This window comes from Drosophila rhopaloa, unplaced genomic scaffold (assembly GCF_018152115.1).
Source record: "Drosophila rhopaloa isolate 14029-0021.01 unplaced genomic scaffold, ASM1815211v1 contig_178, whole genome shotgun sequence".
Taxonomy (NCBI): domain Eukaryota; kingdom Metazoa; phylum Arthropoda; class Insecta; order Diptera; family Drosophilidae; genus Drosophila; species Drosophila rhopaloa.
Window position 1 is genome coordinate 10,607,303 of NW_025335059.1, and position 18,480 is coordinate 10,625,782.

At 41.1% G+C, this 18,480-nt stretch overlaps 1 protein-coding gene across 4 annotated transcripts in view; it reads left to right on the plus strand.

The window, feature by feature from the left end:
• The window catches only part of LOC108049052 (zinc finger protein 704), a 119,719-nt gene that overhangs the window by 41,829 nt on the left and 59,410 nt on the right, over positions 1–18,480 (plus strand). For 3 of the 4 annotated variants that reach the window (XM_017130081.2, XM_017130082.2, XM_017130084.2), the window contains exon 2: positions 17,277–17,458. In XM_017130081.2, the coding sequence (XP_016985570.2) occupies positions 17,277–17,458 (182 nt within the window). Of the gene's footprint in view, positions 1–16,185; positions 16,654–17,276; positions 17,459–18,480 lie in introns of those variants that run through there. The other variant, XM_017130083.2, reaches the window with a different exon arrangement.

The window sequence follows — 18,480 nt, forward strand, 5'->3', positions numbered from 1 at the left end:
CTCCCGACGCTGTTTCGGACACTTTTTACCCGTTCCGTGCAATGTTGGTAAGTGTGCTTAATGCCAAGATATGCATCGACAAGGGCGTGAACACGGATGACGACAGATGCTCGGTGTAAATTACGGGCACAATAAAACACCGCCCTTCCGAAACTCCCAAATACTCAGCAACATCCCATGTCTGATGTTTAAATGCCACAAAACAGCAGACCAGAAAAAAAGCCCCCAAACCTGGCGAATAAAAGAAAAACTTTTAAATTAATCAGGCGTCGCAAATATGCAAAGCTGGATTTCCCCTCCACTTTTTTTTTTATTATTATTTTACTCGTACTTTGCGGCTTGCATAAAATTTGCTGCAAAATTTATGTGGCAAGCAGCGTTAAGCGGCCAAAACGGTAAACGAAAGAGTAAAACTGCCGCGCCTGCGCGGTTTTCGCTTTTCGGTTTTTAAGCTCTTAGCTGTTTTTTCTTAGTTGGATTTGGAGTTTGGGTTCTGGGAGTGGCGCCCATTTGGCCCGGGTGTCGTTGAGGCCAAGCGTATCGTTTTGTAAACAATTTTCGTTGTTTCAGTTTCAGTTTCAGTTTTTGTTCATTTCATTTTTCATTTTCCATAGCTGCGGCTTAAAGACCCAAATGCTGACAGCCAAATGGATGGCTAAGGCGAGACCTTGTCCCGCTCACTCGATTCTCGAGATATGCTACACTACTCCTATATATACACATATATAGTTATAGTTATGTACATTACATAATTGTGGCCCTGGCTGCTGATTGAATTGGAATGGAGCGCAAGTCAAGAGTTCAGAAATATCGTTTATTAGTTGCGAGTTCTCCAATTGTTACCCAATTTGTAATTTGAACTTCACAGTCGAATGCCCCAACTGTATCTTTGTATCTTTGTCTGTCTCGCCCTGCCCTTTGGCCCTCTTCTCTAATTGAATCCAAAGTTTTTCCATTAACCCACTCCCCCGGTGAAATGTAAAACAAATCGCCAAACTGGCAGCGGAAAAGGGGAAAATTTCTATAGACTTTTCCCTCGCCGATTTCCTTCTGATGCGTGAGTTGCATAAACAAAAGTTGTTATTGTTTTTTGTTATTTCTAATGTTGCTGCTGTGGTTGGCTGGCTGATTGCCCCAACTGCTTCAACCTGCCTCGCAGTAAGTTGCTTAACGCTTCGACAGTTTTTTGTCTTGCAGTCAGCCAAAGTTGACCCCATTCCCAAAAAACCAAAGAGAAAATAGGGGGAAGCAATTTGGTGTAGACCTGCAGCTAATGAGAGTGTGTAGTAATAAGTGACTTATAAATATGATGTGGGGTCGGTTGGTCTTGGATTTCCGAACCAATTAGCATGACTTACAAATGTCAAGTTGAGATGGCTTTTCTAAAAATGCCACACAATGAGTGACAAAGTGGGCGTGGCTGGGCTATATACTTCCTGGATCCCCCCGATTCCCCACTCGTTCCGCCATCGAAGTGCAAAGATCAAATAGTAAAGCGGCCGCAAGCGAAACAGCAGCCCAAGTTAACTGTCAACTGGCCGTAATTAATTGCCGGCTACGGCTACAACAAGTTGACTGCAGCCGGGTCTTAACTCTTTGCCACCGGTCCAAAGTCGGACTCTTTATGCGGCAGATGTGCTCGTAAAGATTTCCTCATTGTTGGACGTGTGCATAAAAAGCACTTAAGGAATTTTCACCTGAGGAGTGGTGGCGGTTTCGTAAAGGAAATAAAGTCTTTGCGAAATCTATGTCACTCGACCATGGACAGTCTTTTTATTTACTTTTGAATATATTACTCACTTGTCTCCAAAGTTCTTGAATTCGGCCGAGTTCTTCGGCTTATTTTAAATTATCTATGTTTAGTTGAACTTCCATAACTGAAAGATTACTATCTCGAGGTCTCTATGATTATAAATAAGTTTATTGACAATGGTAGTATATATACTGGTAAAATGAACTTTGGTTTATAAACAGTCGTTTATAAAAATGGTATAAAATATTGTATATAATGTATTCTTGTAAGTGATATGTAGTTGTCAGGAATAGTTTTGTACGAAAGATTTAAAAAAAAGCTGAAAATTGTAGAACTAAATAGTGGTGCTTCTAAAAACCTCACCCTCAGTTCGCAAAAAGCATAGATTGGTACTTGGTGGCTAGTTAATATACCAGAGATAAACAGATACCACCTTCTTTCGCCTGTGTGGACATTCCTAGACTCTAAATTATTATTAATATTTTTAGCTTCTCTCTATTTCCACCTCAATGTAATCGAATTCGGAAATGGGAACACTGGCAATCCGCTCAAGTTGTCGCAATTCGCGAGGGCGATTGGCAATTGCGCATTTAGATGCGCTGGCGATGCATCTGCAATCGAATGCCAGCTGACGATTAGAGAGACGAGTAACGACAATGAGCAATTAAGTCGCGTATAATGAGCTAATTAGAAATAAAGCACAAAAGACACGAACAAATGTCTGTGATTCTGCGCAAAAAAAGAAAAAACTAACAAAAAGTGTAAAAAGATTGCCAGCGATTTGCCACTTCAAGTGCACGCAGCTGTGCGAAAAATGCAAAAATTGAGATTAATGTCAGGCTCCAAGATCGAGGGGCTGGCTAAATGTGGGACGTGCCAAAGTCGCGATTTGCGAATGACACGTGTGCGGTGATTAACAGCAGCAACACAATTGGCCAACAGCAACAAACAAAGCCACGAAAGTGTTAAGAGTTAAGGCCAAGAAAAGGGAACGCAACTGAATGCGTTGCGCTAAATGGCATAAAAGATAGCGATAGCCCGCCGGCTAATCGGGCCAAAAGCACACTGTGTGTTGACTGTATTCAATGCAACAAGCACGTGAGCCCCGATAACCGAACCATCCAGCGGAAGTTGGGCCTGTTTTGGCCTTTGTTGGCTTGTTGGCTTGCACTGCCTGGTGGCACTCGGCACTGGCTGATAAGGCCGGGCCAAAAATATTACGAAACACTCGAACCCACTGATAACCGCTTCAGTTGTTAACTTTGCTAACTGCTGTTGGCCAGCGCACTGCCAATTGAGCAAAACTTTCTGCCGGCCGGATATGCAGGTGCAGGTGATGCAATTCCCCGATTGCAAACCCAATGTCAGTGACAGCGAATCGCTAGGAGTGTTAACCGTACAAGGTTTTTATTATAAATGGTGTTTTATTCCCTTTAAATTGTTATCAAAAGGTTTATTTGTTTCTGTTTTTACCGATTTAAACAATTTAAGAAGGCTGACAACTTAAATTAAACAATATTTGAGCATATCAAAAGTTTTAGGTTAAGGGTTATTTTAAATTTATTGAAAGCATTGGAAATACAAATAAACAATTGAAACTGTCTTAAATTTTATATTAACCAATATTAGGCCATTTGAAAAAAAACTTTTAATTTGTTCAGAAATGCTATGTTTGTATTTAATTGGAATTTAAAAATAATTTACATCATTTTACCTGGTTTTAAGGTAAAGCCTTTACACACTTGTGGTTCTCCGTCTTTATAGTTCCTAATTATTTTCATATTTTCCCAAAGGTAAAGAGCACACTTAATTTTAAATTTCCATAAACAAAGGGCATTATGGACATAGCCTGACTCCACACACGATGTCGGGACCAAAGCGTGAAATTTAAATAAATGCACTTGAGGCCCTCGGAGCAGCCTTTCTTCGATGTGTCGCCGGGCAAATGACCCCATTAACATTTCCACGCATATAGGCACGGGGGAAAACCTGCTGCGGAAAACCAACGCACTCACAACTCCGCCAGGGAAACTCTCTTGGGTGCATTCTACCACGTGACTATTTTTAGGTATCTTTCCACGTTTTATTTCGGCCGCTTCCAACGAGTTTGAATAAATTAACAGCCTCGATGTGGTTCGGTCTCGAGTATTCGCCTTTAATTACATTGCTATCTGCCGGTGAGAGGCTCTCTAATTAGGCCGCTCGCAGCACCTGAACCTGTGTAAAATATTATGCCCCGACGGAGACAAAGATAAAGCCCGGTAAATACGAGTGGTCGGCAATGTGGCAAAGGCGAACCGGAGGAGCGTAATCATCGGCTGCGGTCAGAATGTTTCAGAATTCCGGGGAAAAGGTGTTGAGCAGCCGAAACATGGCCGCAGATACTTCTGTGTATCTATTGTGAGTCAAGTGTTTGGTTAAATATTTATGTGCCTGGGTCAAAGGTCAATGGTACAAACCCAGTTCGTTCCCAAAGAACTATGTGTGTATCTCGGTAGAAGCACCTGCTGCAGCTCTGGGTAATAATGAGACAAATGCCTTTGAATATGTGCATATAATGTTTTTCATTTATTACATATTCTATATTACTTAATATCGCTTTAAGAAATTTCAAACGAAACTCTAAAACCATGATCTTTCATTTCTTACATTATTTACACACAAAAGCTATGGATATAAAATACAATTTTAAATGAAGTCAATGTGGTAAATAACGACTCGATCTTTATCAAATTACCTCTTAATGACTAAGAGAAGATTACATCATAATATTAATAATATTCTCTTAATCATTTTGACATAATTATATATATATTATATTTAAATTCATAATGATATAATAAATTGTATCTCATAAAAGATCATTAATTAGCCGCATATCGTCTTGATTTTTGTTTTTGTAGATAAAAATTATTATAATTTTTAAATATAAAAGCGATCGAATATATTTTTGTTTATTACTCCACTTGAAATAAATTGGTAAATATTGGTTTGTGTTCGAGGATAACACAATTCCTTTGTTTTGATCAATGTCGTAAATCTCTGGCAGTGTCTCGCTCCACTTGCCAGTTATTTATATCTGCATTTTGCTCAATTGTCAAGGCGGCGTATCTACAAGATAAATAGCGGAAGGCCGGGCCTAGACATGTTCGAGCTAGCGCTAACAGCTTGAGCAAATAAACAGCCGCAATCCCACCTCCGTTTTGACCACAAAAGCCCACACACCACACACACACCAGATACCCGCCGTGTTTGCCAGTATTTATTCGCACCGAAGGCAAATATTTCCGCATTCGAAATGCAAACGCAGCCTTCGCCTTTTTTCTTGCCTGCTCCTCTGATGATTTCGGATCGTTTAGTGCTGCTCGTTAGTTTTGACAACTCAACTTTTATGCTTGTATCTTTATATACAGTCATATTCTGGGATGAAAACTTTTCGCCACTGTCTGCATTCAGATTCATTCACCTGTGCAAGCTGATGTTTTCTCCAACTTCTCTTGTTTGCCAGTCGGAGTTGTTGTTTATGGCTTATTGGCTACCGTTTTGGCCCGGCCATTGTGGTTGCTGTAGCTTTGTTGCATTACTTTCACTTTTTTTCGCACGGCAACAAAAGCCGGCGATTTCTTCTCCCACTTCTTGGTGGCTGAAAGTGGGAGCAACTTGGCTTTTATGCAACAACTTAAACAATCCAACTGCTTTATGGCGGCAATTGTTGCCGGCTTGTGGGGCCGAGCCGCGATTTGTGGCTTACAGGTGTTTACCTTTACCGGCAACATCAGCCGAAACAACAACAACAACAGCCGGCAACAGTTGATGGTTGGTTGGGAATAACAAAAAAAACAAAACTATGGGGCAAATTTACAATCGCCGGGACTCCTGCTGTGGCAATTTAAATGTAGCATTTGCTGCCACGCTTTATTGAACAGTTAAACATCGCTTTAACCCACTTTTTTATGCTCTCTTTCGTTGCAGGTGCGTATTGCAATGTGCTGATTAGCAAAAGCCTTAGATACTCAGTAGGTTTGGTTATCCAGCTAGCTGGTAAGTGAATGAAATCCGAGTACTTCCTTATTGTCTATAGTTTGTGGGTTCGTTAGACCGCCATTTGATTGCCTTTGGAATCGGCTTTCAATTATATATTGTTGGGCAACTGCTGGTGAGTTCACAAGCCTCAGTGGTTGGTAATGTGAGAAGGAGGAGGAGCGGGTAGATTCCTTAATTAAACTTTAGTTTCCACGAGCCGGCTTTAAGTTATTTCCAACAAGTGCCAGTGCCAGTACCCCATGCACCACGCCGCATGCCCCATGCCGCATGCCTCTCGGCATATCATGGCAAATGGGCAACAATTTGAAAAGTTTCCAAAGCCGCCCCATCGCATCTTGGCAATTTTCAAAGAGTGCAAATACTTCGACAAGGCAAGAGAGATAACAACAAATGCCAATCATTGTTTGCGTAGCTCATCAGCAGCTGTTTGCCGCTCGCTGGCTGCACAGGCGCAGATACGCCGCATCCATGAGATACTTTTGTTTCACTTTGCTATACTTCACTGTGTTTTGTTTCACTTTGTTTGCCTTCGCCGCCACTTGAAAGTGTTAAACTAGTGTGAAGTCCGAGCTTCAGTTGAGATACACATACAAATATTGGAGGAAGCGGGCGGGTCACTTTGCCGCCTCGCCAATCTGTTTATTTATTTTCTGATGCAAAAACTTGATAATGATTTCCTGGCCCAGAGATATTTTCAATCAAGTTATGCAAGCTAGAAAGTTGAGTCCTAAAAACTTTAACGTCGAACGTTTTCAGTAAGCTTTAAAAATATTACAGTTATTGTTGCCGATAACCCCAAAAGCATTAAGCTATTTTGTCTATGTTTAAATAATAATGATTCTGGTTTCTGATTTATTTGGCATTCCCCCTTTTAATTATAATTCATTTGCTTTTAAAGTTGTATTAAAAAATAAGCTAAAACAAAGTTTGCCCCAAACCAAAAATGATGCAATTTAAATGATCCCCTGCTGCAACTTTAATGAAGCTGTTTAAATGTATAAATAGTTTGGCTTTATAACTTTGGCACATTTAGCGCATGAAACGACTCAACTCTGTTTCCTTCACATTGGTCTCTAAGGTCTTTTGTAGTTTTTGGTTTTTGCCTTTGCGCTTTTTTATATATTTTGCATTTGGTTTTGCGTTTTATGCTAATACCGAGACGTGCAAAAATTCGCACTTTCCAACTCGTTTGGCATGCCAAATTCTCATGCCCATTCCCATTCCGAAAAGGCGAACTTTTGCATTGTGGCTTCGTAGTTTGCGAATTTTATAAGTTTTTGCACCACAGCAGCGTCGAACGGCCCAAATATCAATTAAGGCCATAACCATAGCCATAGCCATGTTTTCACTTTCCGTTTGGCAAGTGGGTCATCGAGACGCACAGAAAAGAATGCCGGGAAAATCTTCTCGGCATATGTACGTACATATGGCTGACCCACTTGCCGCATGGTTGGCCAAAATCATATAAACCATAAATTTGCGGCATCTAATCGCATGGCAAACAAGTTAATTTGCAACTCCGCCGGCAGCCAAGTGGGACAGGCCACACCTGCGAAACGAGCAACGTGCAGCGTGCAGCGTGCAACGTGCAACAAGGCATATGCCATATGCCATATGCCACATGACTCAGATCCCGCGCAGCTGCGTAAGTTTCCGGGTTAATGCTAATGCTAATTCACTGCCGAGCCTCATTGTTCCCATTGTTCTGGCCAGAGATGCAATTGCCCAGCCGGAGATAGCGGATGCAGGCGAAATGTCAAAAGTGAAGCCACATAATAATTACGATTATGCTGTTGCGGGCTGACTTTTCCATCCACCAATCCGTATGAGTCGAGCGATGGCCAAGTCCAAGTCGGCCCGCCTTGGCACAGTTCTCGTTCTCGCCGGAGCCGCAGCATAATTGCACAGCCCCATGAGTTGGCCCAGATTGAGGCTCATTACTCCACTGCCGCGGCTAACTCCTATCTGCATCTCGGATCTAGGCAAATACACGATAATCACACGTTTGCGGGCTCAGAATTTGTCATGTCCCTATGCATTTCGGACTTATCAAATGGTCAATTTGGAAATCATTAAATTTTATGGGTTCCATTCTAATAAAGGAACAAATAAGCCCAAGTAATCGCGTGCTCTGCACACGTCAAAAAAAAAATAATAAATTATAGCATTTGCTTGACTTGCGGCTAATCATTGCCGCAGGACAATGCAACTGGATCCCGAAAGAATCGCCACTTCTAATTCGCCATTTCCTGCCGCGTAATTGTGGCACATGAAAGTGCCTTTTTTGAATAAGCCAACTGAGCTGCGTGTTGGCAGCGAATAAAAAGACTGCAGTTTCAGTTAACGGCATCTAATAGATACTTTGCCACCTTGGCAATAACAGATGCAAACGAACGATGTCGGTGGAAAGTGAACAGAGCCAGTAAAAAAAGACATAAAACAGCGGAAAATTGAAAAATTAAGAACAGGCTTACAAGATTGATTTAAAAAGGGGAGCGTAGTTACTCATACGCCCGGTGTGACCGCAGAGGCCAACATGTCGTATGAGTGACATTCAGGTCATAGGTAATTTCCCAGCCTTTGCCTGCTCAGTTACTCGATTTCTTCTCACAGAACTTTCACCAACGCCCCACTGATAGATTAATTACCCAAATGCATTCTACCATTAGTTAGCCGCAAGTGCAACAAGCTGCGGTCGCCTTGTTCTGGCCATCGATTTGAGTTCGGCCAGCCAATCGCTTAATTAAAATCTCTATTTGCCACCTGCTATCAGTCTAATATCCAAGACCGAGCCTCAGAGATGTTTTCAAAAGTAGCCCAAGGCGCGATTCCAAGCCATTGTGAAACTTCATGGAGCCGTGGCCAAAACCGAAGCCAAAGCGAATGGGGAGCCACCCGCAAATCTTTCACCTGCTACAACTTGGTCTGGTCACGCCCACCAGCCAACCCACCGCCCCCCGCCCCCGCGACGTCAAATTACCTGGGCTACAAATTGAGCGCAAACGCATAATTAATTCCACGGTGCCGGCGATGGTGGAGGAAAAATGGGAAAAAATTAAGTTAATGTTTTGAAATCAGCAGGTAGCCGGCAATAGTCGAGTATAGCCGGAGCAGAGACACACAGACAGTCGCAGCTCAGACACATAACGGTAATTGTGCGGGGGGCAACAACACAGTAGCAATCGGCAGTGGCATGCCCCCAGCATTTACAGCTACCACATTCGATTTTCAACCGCCCAACAACTGACGAACATCAATCTGGCACTTGAAATGGATTTATCTTTAAGACTTTTGAAAGCGAGCGATTAGTGGGAATTAGAAATGGCACAAACTATATAATATACGAAGAAATCTAATAGAATCTTTATTTTTCTCCAAACAAAAAAACGATAATATTTGTGTAAATGCTAAGAGTTATTTTATTATTGATTAACGGTGTATTGAGTTATCAAGTTTTCTCTTTTACGTTTCTTAAAAATAAGTTAGTTATAAATTTAAGGTGAAATATATGCTATTTTGAATCTTTTATAATATTCTAAATATTTTGATATCAATTTGATTTAACTCATTAAATTGTTTGTATCCCTTTTTAATATTTATAATTTTAGATTATTTTCCCTATAGTTATGTTATATTTGGGATATGATTCCACATGATAAATATAATAAAGGAATCTACCCATATTTCTCAACTCTTTTCGCATCCCTGGTGGGAATCGAATGGATTATCGATTTGAGGTCTTGACAACTCAATCGCATAGCCTCGAGTTGCAGTCGAGTGCTCCATCATCGTCCGACCACTTTGGCAATTAACCGTTAATGCGAATGCGTCTTTGGCCCCCAGACACGCTCTCCTGGCCAAAATGTGCGAACAACACCATCGTCTCAACACGAGTGGAATTCGAATTTGAATTTGAATTTCAATTCGATTTTGATGGTGGCGCGGTGGAGTAAATGCCGCTGGCGTTTCTCGCTGAAAGTTTCTCGCACCTGCGCAACTTACTTCGATGACTTGCCAGCTTGTCTGCTCACCTGGTGGAGCTCCACCCCCTCCTGTTCCTTCTTCACTAATTTCCAACTCCAAATGCTCGAGCGTCTTGCGTTTCATAATACCCATGAAAGCCGAGACGCTGCTGCCTTGGTTTTTGTTTCACTTTTTCGGTTTTTTACTTTCACTCCCCAGTTGCTTGTGGCCCGGAGACTACAAAGTCTCATTGGTTTGGTCAGATTTCGTGGAGTGCTCAAGAAATCAAATTCAATTTCATTGTTGCACCACCAATCTCAGCCACCCCTTTACAAAATAAATAGAGGGGGCTTTCTAAAATGAAGAAAAAAATACAAATTCGATTCGCTTTGATTGAAATTGTGAGGCATTTAAAATTGTTTTGGGTCACAATTATACGAATGCTCCTCCGATTTCCCCCGTATGTTTCTCTATTCGCTGCACTTTCGTTTTCCGCTTCTATCCGCTGCAATTACCCCGCAATTACAGTTATGTTTATGTTTTTGATTTTCAACTGTCTCGCCATCCAAAAAAAACTAAGAAAACTGAAAAATAAAATCACAATTGCCAGCGAAATTAACCGTTAGCCATGTTACGTACGTGCTACTTAGAAACTCTTAGAGCGGAGTTTCAAGTGCTTTTTCCCCCGCCAACATTTTCATTTTTTGGTTTTGGGAAAGTCGTCTGCTGGCATGGAAAACGAATTATGCAGCAATCGCTTAATTGAGCTTTTATTTCTGCGCACGTACAGATCTTGGTCATGTGTCAATTTCCGCGCCTCGTGTTTGCATAATGTTCACAGTGTTCAACTTGAACTAAGCCCCAATCAGCGGGTGGCACAACTACCACCCACCGATTTCAGATCTCAGATTCACGATAGGTGATCAATGCTCTGCACACTGAAAATAATTTTGGCGGATGTTATGATCGAAAAATGAACTAATTATTAAAACCACTCATGTTCAGATATAACATCAAAATCAATATTTTATAAATCAAGCCGAAGTCACTAGATTTGAACGCCCGTTCTCCTATATCATAAGTTAGTACTATACATATGCACATATATTATTAAAACAAAATAAGTTTCTTTGTTTTAAGCCCCTTCTCAAAGTTCAACACATTTTCGTGTTAAAAGAGTTCCATGTGGTAATTTTTAAAGGTGTATCTGCAACTTGCATCATGTTTCAAACCTGACCAGACCAACAGCCATTGCGAAAGCGAAGCGGATTGAAAGTATTCGCAGGTATTCGAATTTTTTGTTGGATCAAAATTCGGTGATCGGTTTTATATAATGACCCACAAAACAGTTTTTAATGACTTTTCTTGCTGCTGTTGTTGCTTTTTGCTCGGTGTTATTCGAACTTCAGTCGCATCTGGGATCTAATAAAGCATAACCAACCGAGGAGTCTCCATTAGACAGCTCAGACTGTTTCGCATTATGCTCGAAATAGGTTAAGTGGCTTTCAATTTAGACACAGCGAACACAAAAAATGCGAACAATATTCAATTCCATTTGCCCTGACTTGTTGAATGAGTCAAATGCGGTTGGCGGAGGCGATGGGGGAATTTGGGGCGTTTGGACCACGCCCTTGTGAACAACAACCGCTTCCGGCAGGCAATATATATACATATTACACACTTAACCCATCGATATTGAGTCACACACATGCTCAAATGCGATGTGCGATCCAAAGACAATTTGTCATTCAACTACAATTCCTGCCGTCTGCTCTTTCCATTCCGATTTGCGATTTCCAATTCCATTTGCCCATTTCAAGTTGAAGCGCAATTGCAGGCCGAAGTTGCACGATCGGGAGACATGGCGGGTTACGTAAATTCTGATATTGCCTTGTCTGGGCTTAGCCTTTCCAAAGGTAAATAAAAACAGAGCCAGACGGAAGGCGAATGTTCCGTTTATTCCGTTTTCGAAACGCGTCAAATGACAATGGCAGAATTTATTATCGTTCAGCGCTCCACAGCTGACTCAGCCAGCCATCCAGTCGGTCGGTCGATGATCGGTGGCTATATGTTCGGCCATAGACAATATGAACGATACGTATGTATACAAGAGAATGCTGCAGTCCATATTGCCCCATATTGGCGGCGAGTGTCAAAAATGCCAGGCGTTAAGCGTTAAGCGGCTTTTTGAGCACCGATACAACAATGGAGGCTGCCTAATCCGCAGACAATTAACCCAAATTGCACTGTTCAAGTCAGTTTGGCACGTGGGCAACTCTCGCGTATTCTTGCGAAAATTGCTGCAGCCGGGGACAGGGATCACACTGAGAAAAAAACTGGAAACTTTCAATGTAATGGGACAAACCGGAGTCTGATCTATTATGTATCTTGTAGTTGTTATGCAAAGAAGCAGCTTCCTAATAAAAAGTTGTAATATAAACGATCAAATCGGTATGAATCGTATTTAAAATTTTAAAAATTAATTATCTCATATTTAGTCATAAAAAAATTAATGATACATTTAAAAATATATATAGATAATTCCTCTGCTCCTCTGCTTTTTTCTATTTACTTACTAATTACTTTACTAATTTTTCTGAGCTTGTCTAAATAAACTTTCATTTTTTCATTATCATCATTACATAATTTTCTGCACTATCTCGTCCTCACGGTAAACTAAAAATAGGGGTTTAGACTGATAAGTCGTAAAGCAACTTACCGTTTAAAACTATTAGCTTACCATGAAGACGAAAAACATGAGCTAAAAATAAGACAAAATCTATTTGTGTACCCAATGAGCCAAGTTATTAAAAGAAAGTTAAAATTATCGAAATACTTTCCAGTGGAGGGGCGATAATTGCACAAGACGACGTCGTCATTGGCGGCAGCTGGCAACAGACAACGGCCGAGTGGCATTTGAAAGTCTTTGACTCGCTGCAGCTAGCTCAAATAAAAATTGCCTCGGTCCAAGGTAATGGGCAATTAGCTGCAGCAACCTTCTGGGCCAACACGGGCTAGTCAATAGTCAAACAAATGAGGCAAGCGGAAAACAAACTCCGGAGTGCGCCTGTCATGGATACTGCAATTTGCTGGCCAGTCGCAGATACTCGCCGATACAGATACAGATACAGATAGCCTTTAATTGGGTTTAACTGACTGTCAATGGCGGTAGCCAGCTGGCGGGGGGTGGTCACTGCCCAGGGGGTGCACTTGGGCATTGTTGCAGCCAGGGGTGCACGATGCATGATCATCGGGGCAATGAGTGATCAAAGTTATGGGCCGAAGTCGGTTTTGCAGCAGGGGTGCTTCTATTGAAAGCCATAAATTTACTATGGGGTCTGAAAGGTTTTCGATGTTGTTTTCGTATATTATTTTCCTTGCTTTGAATGGGTTTGAAAACTCGGAAATAAAATGAGGATTTCCACCAGAAGGCCAAGAAATCTAACAGTTAACATAATCATTTGTGTTCTACATTAATAGAAATAAAACTTTACCAAGCAATTTGCATTTAATTTTATCACAAGTCTCTTTTGTTTTTCCCCGTTGTTTTGCTTTCAATGTTTGGGAATTCCTGGTTTCTTATTGTCTTATCATTTCATATTTGCTTTTTAAACTATGAACCTAAATGTAAATAAAATCAAGTATATTATAAAAATCTTTTAAGTCCTATATGTGTTTCATTTTTAAAGAATATAACGATCGGTTTAATGTGCTAACTTTCTCGCACTATATTCTTATAAAAATATTTGTTAGCCCAATTTGCGCACATTGATTTGACTTTTTAAAAGTAAATGAACTGACCAAGTTTTTTTATGCAAACATTTTTCGAGCTCCATCGCTATGCAAATAATTGGCTATCCCTCAATCGATACCCCATAATTAGCCCCACTTCCGACACATTTCTGACTACCTGACGGGACCCCAATTCGAATTCCGAATCACGGATCGATCGGATTGCCAAAAGTTGAGCTCATTTCGACTCATTTCGCCACCGAAGGCAAACGGATAATATTTACGACTATCTGTGAAATTCGCATGCCTCTCAGGTTTCCGGCACGCGTTCACGCATTTCAAAGTGATCGAAATCAGAAGCGAGGATCGCAGGGGGAAGTTGGACACGTTTCCCTGATAAACATAATGAGGCTGGACGGAAGAGGAGTGACAAACTTCGGCGCATGCGCGCAGGCGGATACAAGTCGTATTTTACAGATTCAACACATTGTATACACATTGTATCTTTCGATTTTTGTTTACTCAGTGTAATTTGTTATCAACCCCTTTGTGTCCCGCCCCTGCGGTCTGATCATGCTTATCTGAACTCCTTATCAGTGCACCACATATGACTTTGTCTGCGGCGGAATGAGAAGCGTAATCGGTAAACTCCGAGCGGTATTCCCAGGCTGAAACTGCGGGAACGGTTTTGCCCGGTTTTGTTTTTTTTTTGGTTTTGCGGCGAGGTAGCAAAGCCAGAGGGTGTCCCAGATAACTGGCTATCACCCATCGGCGCTATCAGCGCTGCTGGTCAGCATAATCAGGCTATCCAGAACCGCATTTCACTCTCTGACCAAATATTTTGGTTTCGCTTAAAATTGAAATTGGGGTCTCGCTTGGTTTTAATCTCCGTCTTGAAGCGAATGACAAACAAGTTTCCACTTTCACTTGAGCATGGTATGGCAGAAGACCCGATAACCCAGAACTGGTTGTGGTTGTTGGAACAACTTACTGCTGTTATTGTTGTTTCTAGGGTTCCGATTCCCGCCAGACCGATGGGCAAACATTATTGTTCCATGGAATTTTTGCCCCAGCTTTTCTCTGATAAGGGAAGACCTTACTCAATACCGGGAATCGGGGTCAACCCCCTTGAAAGACTATTCCTCAGAATCATCTATACTTTTTCTAGCAATCTAAAATATGCAATGGAGTTTCCTCTTAATGAAATGATACGTTTTTAAAACCCTCTTTCGATTTAAAATAATATACTTTTGGTTATCGCGCACTTTAAAAATAATTTGCACAGTATAATAGGGGGAATTTTGTATAGAAGATAAACAATAAAAAATAACAATGATATAAAACAAGACAAATTAACAATGACAAAAAGTTTATTCATCTACAAAGAACCTTGAACATTTCATGATTTCTTAAATTAAAAATTTTATGAATTTTATGTTGTTAGTTTAATTTTAAATATTTTAAAATGTAATAACATCTTATTTATTACATAAAACAACAGGGCCTGTTCTTACCAAATAACTAATATACAAAATTATTAAAAATAATAATTTTATTATGAGAAACATGTGTATTCTCAAGCATTTCAAACATAGGTACATAAATAAACTTTTTTAAAGTTTAAACTCAAGCCGTACGTTTCAAGTCATATTTTTAAAAATATGTCGGCAGTTTAAAATTTTGTTATATGTGGCAGATAGTTACGGGTTAGACGACTTAGATTTTTTTAAGCCCCTCCCCGCTCCTTTAAGCCAAATGTGCAAGGGCTTCATCAAGTTTTAGTGTGTCCGCCATAAACACCGCATAAAGATGATGGCATTAAGACCTAAACCCGGCGAAAATCCCCGACGAAGTGTAAAAATCCCAGCATGAGTTGAGCTCAAAAGCGCAAGCTAGCAAACAGAAAGCAGTAAACAGTAAACATTGAAAAACACGGGCGAAACAAAGGGGGAAAATAAACGCTTTCGTCATCGCTGGCGGCGTCATAAGCCAGTATATACTTCTCTTAAGTCAAAGGTAGTGACTCTTAAATCAAAGCGAGATCGGAAAGACTCCTTTGTACAAAGCCAGTTTTTGCGGTACCTGCGGAAAAGCTCAAAGATACGGCGATATCACTTGTATCTTTGAGTTACGTAAATCCGCTCTTTTTTGCGGGGGAGCAGAGCAGAGTGAGAGAGAGCGCCCGAGTGCTTTTCTCCCCGCTTCGAGTGAAAGAGAGCGCGGCGGCGCAGTGCGGCAGAGATTAAGATACATAAACAAAACGGCAAAGCATGCGAAAGCCAGCACAAAGCAGAGAAACAAAAACAAACGTCGGTGAGAAACCGGAAAATTGCCAATGCCAAATGGCCGCGAAAGAGAGCGCAGCCGCGCGAGAGAGAGTGTGAGAGAGCGAGCCGAGTGCAATTGCCGAAGCGATACGAACAGAGGCGAATGGACATGAACCGCGGCGATTTCAGCGCACAGAATCATTCTCGAAATCGCGCGCGAACCTTTCGCACCATCAGACCGCAGATACAAAGATACAAATCCGCAAGAAAATCGCAAGACCGAAAATCGCAAAAAAAAAATAGCAAGCCGAGTGTTTTCCCCCGTTCGCAAAAGGAAAAGCCCTGGCAGCCGAAAAGTGCAAGTGAAGTGAGGGAGTGGAGTGAAGTTACTGCCAAGTATAAAAGCGTATAAAAACAAATTAGGAACGAGGCCTAGTGGCCCAAATTCAGAAAGCGAGAAAGCAAAGAAGATCAAGCGAAAATTTGAATAATTAAAAATAAACACGCGCCGTGCGAGAGAGTGTGAGTGTGCGTGCGGCGTATCCGTCAGATACGCGCCCGCTGACGTATTTTCCCCGAATACCGTTATAGCCGCCAACGCTGCCGGCCGGCTTTTTGTGCCCAATTAACGCACATTCAACAAATTGCCAGACGCGAAACAAAAAAAAACAAATTGTTACAGCGGCATCGGAATATCGAAATAAGCCCAGTTTATCGGCCGTAATAAATCGCAAAAAACCTTTTCCTTTCGTCTCATTTAATTTCGCTGCGGTTAGTTCTGGTGCAGTGCAATAGAGGAAATAAAGAGAAAAGTTTATAAATAAATATATACAATATACAAATAACTGAATGCAGATGTTTGGCATAATAAGTGTCACAATCAGTGGTGAAAAGGTGATTGCATAAGGATATATCTACACTGCCACTGTTACCAAGTGACCTCATTCAAGGTTGCCTTAGAGGCACCAAAAACAATATCCTATACATTTTGCAGTTTACTTGGTTTCTCAATTAGCGCCCACGCGCGTCGAAAGTTTTTTAATTGTTTTGCATTTTTACTTGGTTAATGTAAATGTATAAGGAGGGCTTTACGGTGGTCTGTAATTAACCTTGAATCACTCACTTTAATTCCACTTTTTTTTGCCCCTGTGAACTATAATTTAATTGGTTTTCACTTCTCGGAAATAGTTACACCACGATTTCACCGTTTTTCAATTCAGATTTCCAGGGAAATTGCCGCGGAGTAGATACTATTACTATTATTTAGAAACATCCGACTTGCGTGACGGATGCAACAATGTTAGATGCAGATACCCCCAGGAATATGTGTTCCATGTCGCCATTTGCTCAATTAGGAATCGCTTTAAAGTGCCCACACTGCGTCATTAATTTTTAATGGGATGCTCAATAAAGTTGTACGCTTTAATTGTTTTTTTTTTTTACGAGTGACTCACGACTCGCAGCGACGATAAGAAGGCTGTCTGACTAACCCAAGTCTTATTCTGTCCCCCCCACAGGAACCAATTGAGCTGAAGAAGCGCCTGGAGGAAGTGCGTCTGCTGGAATCGCGACGCTCCGCCCGCCTGGCAGATCAGGATCGCGACACGGACTTCGCCAGACTCGCCGACATGAGTGGCGAACGCCGCAGAACCACCACACACAGTATTGAGGTGCCATCGCAGCTCACGGCGCAGCACAAGTGAGTACTACCTGTAACCATTCACATAAAGTATATAGATCCACAAGGAATAGAGATCTTTGGGGCCATATCTTCCAGCTTTTTGCTTATTATATTACAAAAGTTATATAGAAGCTTTCACACAAAGAATAATAAATTTCTGAAACATATCAAGAGTTAATAAAGAATTTTAGAACCAGATCTTTTTGATGCTAAATTTTTTTATTCTTTCAAATACTTATCTGTCTATTAAAACAAAAGCAGGAAATAAGATATCTTATAATTGCTATGATTGCAAATTGTTGAATAAAACAATACTAAGTTAAAATCAATTTGTATAAAAACATTTCAATGAAAACTCATGTTTTTTGGATTAAAAAAAAAAAATTAATTACACTTAAATGAACTGACTACTTAGAATTTTGTGTATCTGTAGGCTTACATGAATACGTGTTTTTGTTTATATACCTAGGTAACAAACCATTCTGTCCCCCACTACTTTTGCCCGGTTCTTATTCGCATTTTATTCGTTCGTTTTGTGTTTTCGACTTTGGCTGGCTTTTGCATAAATATGCAACGATTGGCGTCTGTGGAGACTGGGCCATATCAATAATTTATAAGTGGCGACAAATTAGCGGAACCGGCCACCAAGTCACGGACATCGCCCGATCCATGTATAATATCTATAATAAAATTGTGTCTCCGTCTTGTCGGCCAGCTGCGCCCTCTGCGGGCCACGCCCAGCTGTTTAGCATAGACGCCGCTTTAACTGCACTTACATAAAGAGTTCTCACCAGCTCCACCACCACCCAACCCCCCTTCCACTTGCCTTCGGCAGAACGACAGCTGATTGCAAAATAATTCAAATTTTCAATTACCACCCGCTCAGACGTCGCGACGACTACGCCGAACTTAAAGACGGCGGCGACGACAAAAAATACAAAATACGAAATACTAACATTTGATTACGAAGGCAAATAGTCGCGCCGGGTGTCATAGTCTAAGTGAATGCTCTAATCAAATGGGTGCTTTTTTATTGAGAA